Source organism: Lupinus angustifolius, chromosome LG04 (genome assembly GCF_001865875.1).
Source record: "Lupinus angustifolius cultivar Tanjil chromosome LG04, LupAngTanjil_v1.0, whole genome shotgun sequence".
Lineage (NCBI taxonomy): Eukaryota > Viridiplantae > Streptophyta > Magnoliopsida > Fabales > Fabaceae > Lupinus > Lupinus angustifolius.
The window spans coordinates 12,017,731-12,020,204 of NC_032012.1; the positions used below are offsets into that span (position 1 = coordinate 12,017,731).

Genomic DNA, 2,474 nt, shown 5'->3' on the forward strand with positions numbered 1-2,474 from the left:
AAAAAAAAAAAGTAATAATATGATGAAGTTTTTGCCTTAGTAACAACATTTTCAGGTGGTCATTGATAGCTGGTCATTTGCCCGGTAGAACAGATAACGAGATAAAAAACTATTGGAATTCTCATTTGAGTAGAAAGATATTTAGCTATAATTATACTACAAGTACTAAACATGATGCCACCACCATGATCGAGCCTCAGATAATAGCTTTCCCTCCCAAGCGAAGAGGTGGTAGAACTAGCCGATGGGCTATGAAGAAGAACAAAACCTATGCCCTAAAAACAAAGCTTAATAATCATCAACAAAGTCCAAAACAAGTTCAAATTCATCAGAATAATGATGCAGTTCCTCTACCACCTACTCCATCACTTGAAAGTGAGAACTTGACAATGATAATGGATTTCATGGCTTTGGACCCGGAGAGAGAAGAAGAAGAAGAAGAAGTAGGTGATGGGTTAGGTAAAAGTTCCTCTCAACAAGAAGAAAACACAAGAGGTACATTGGTTCAAGAGGATCAGTACTTTGCAGTGGAGGAAGGTGAAAGAATAAATGAGATGTTTTGCATTGAGGGTTGGAAAGAAAAAAGTGATTATGAGATTTTGGGACAGTACCAAGAAGTAATTAATGGTTGTTGGGAGTTGAATTTTAATGAGTTCATGGACACTTGTTTTGTGGAACAAGAAAGTGGGGTTTTGTCGTTGACATTTGGTGAAGAAATTCTAGAAAGTAATAATAATAGTGATAATAATAGTAATAATAATAATAATGAAGAAGAAGTGGTGGGAAATGGTGCAACAAGAAATGAACCAACATGTACAACTAACCAATGCTCAAATGGGGAGTGTAGAGATTTATGTTCTTCTATGGCTTTGAGTTTAGATCATGGTAATAATAATAATAGTGACTTGGATTTTGAGAGTGTCATACAATTCAATGGTAATATGGTGTCAAAGTCATTGGAGGATAAAGAAAACTTGTTGTCATGGCTATGGGAAGATGATGATGGTTGGGGAAAGGATTGTGATCAATTTGGAGATATTGATTCTCAACTGGATGTAATGGTTGCTTGGTTTAGTTGAACCCGATATTATCTTTTTAGGTTTGTTTGTGAGTTAATTTTTAAGTAGTTGAGAGAAAAGAAAGAATTAAAAGTCATGAAATATACTTGTAAAATGACTTTATGATTTTTTCTTATCTTTCTCTCTTCTCTAAAAACAAACTCCGAAACACACTCTTTATTGTACTACTACTCCTTGATTTTGGGATGTAAAAACATCATGGTATTGGTTTCCTTTTTGTTTTGAATAGTGTGTAATTCATGTACATAAATAAATTATAGTAGTTATTTTGTTTGTGTGAGTATAGTTTCTAATTACACAAGTATTTATACACCACTCTTGCAATATTAGTTTTAATTAATTATAATGTATAAAACTATATGGATATGTTTGATTGAATAATAGTCAACAATGAAAATATGTTCGTACCAGCTGTGAAGAGTGAAGACCCTCTTAGGAGAAGTGTGATATTTAGTAAATGATAACAATTATGTGTGTGACATTACTTTTGCTTGATCATCAATTTTTTCTAAAATTAAGTATTTTTAAACTCAAGGCCTTCTTCGATTGTATAAATTAAAAGAATGATATGTATCAAAAATATTTAAAAAGAATGATCATATTCAATTTCAAAGTATGAATAATGGGTGATAGGTTTCAATTGACACATTTTGCTTTCCTTCTATTTAAGCAGCACATCAGGAGAAGTCTTACATAACAAGAAAAACTTTAGAAGGAAAGTTAAGAATGTTCTCGATTCAAATAAATAAGTACCTTTTTTTTTTTAGACGAGGGGCTTAGCCCATAATATATTGATAAAAAGGAAACATACAATATTAGTTTACAAACCTATATGAAGGTAATTGAAAACTATCCCTATGCAAATGCGAAAGCACTTTAGAAGGTGGATGAGACCACCAAGTGTAGCATTTATGATCAATGCCCAAGTTTGCCAATAAATCAGCACATTGATTTCCCTCCCTATATATGTGTGTTATCCAGCAATCCATGGAAGACAAGAGCAACTTGCAAGCCCTCCATGTTGTCATAAGTTTCCAAGGGATAATCATAGATCCTAGGAGGATTTTTGTGACCAACAAAGAGTCACATTCTAACCAAATTGTATGCCATCCCATGCTATGAGCCTTTTGGATTGCTGAGAAGGCTGAAGAAAGTTCAGCATAGAGGGCATCATGAATGCCAAAATAAGTAGAGAAAGCACCCATGAACAAGCCATTGTGATCCCTGAATATTCCTCCCCCTCCAGCATGCCCTGGATGGCCTCTTGCTGCCCCATCCGTATTAATTTTAACTCTTCCAAAGGGAGGCATCTTCCAGTTCACCAAATAAATAATTACCTCATGCATGAGATAACATGAAAAAATATACAATTTCAAAATATTTCATTAATTTAAT

General features: G+C 33.7%; 1 protein-coding gene across 1 annotated transcript in view; it reads left to right on the forward strand.

Annotated features, from left to right (window-relative positions):
* Positions 1–1,079, forward strand: part of LOC109344633 — a 1,246-nt gene extending 167 nt beyond the window's left edge. The window contains exons 2-3 of the mRNA XM_019583390.1: positions 41–708; positions 772–1,079. Of these exons, the coding sequence (XP_019438935.1) occupies positions 41–708; positions 772–1,079 (976 nt within the window). The remainder of the gene's footprint in view (positions 1–40; positions 709–771) is intronic.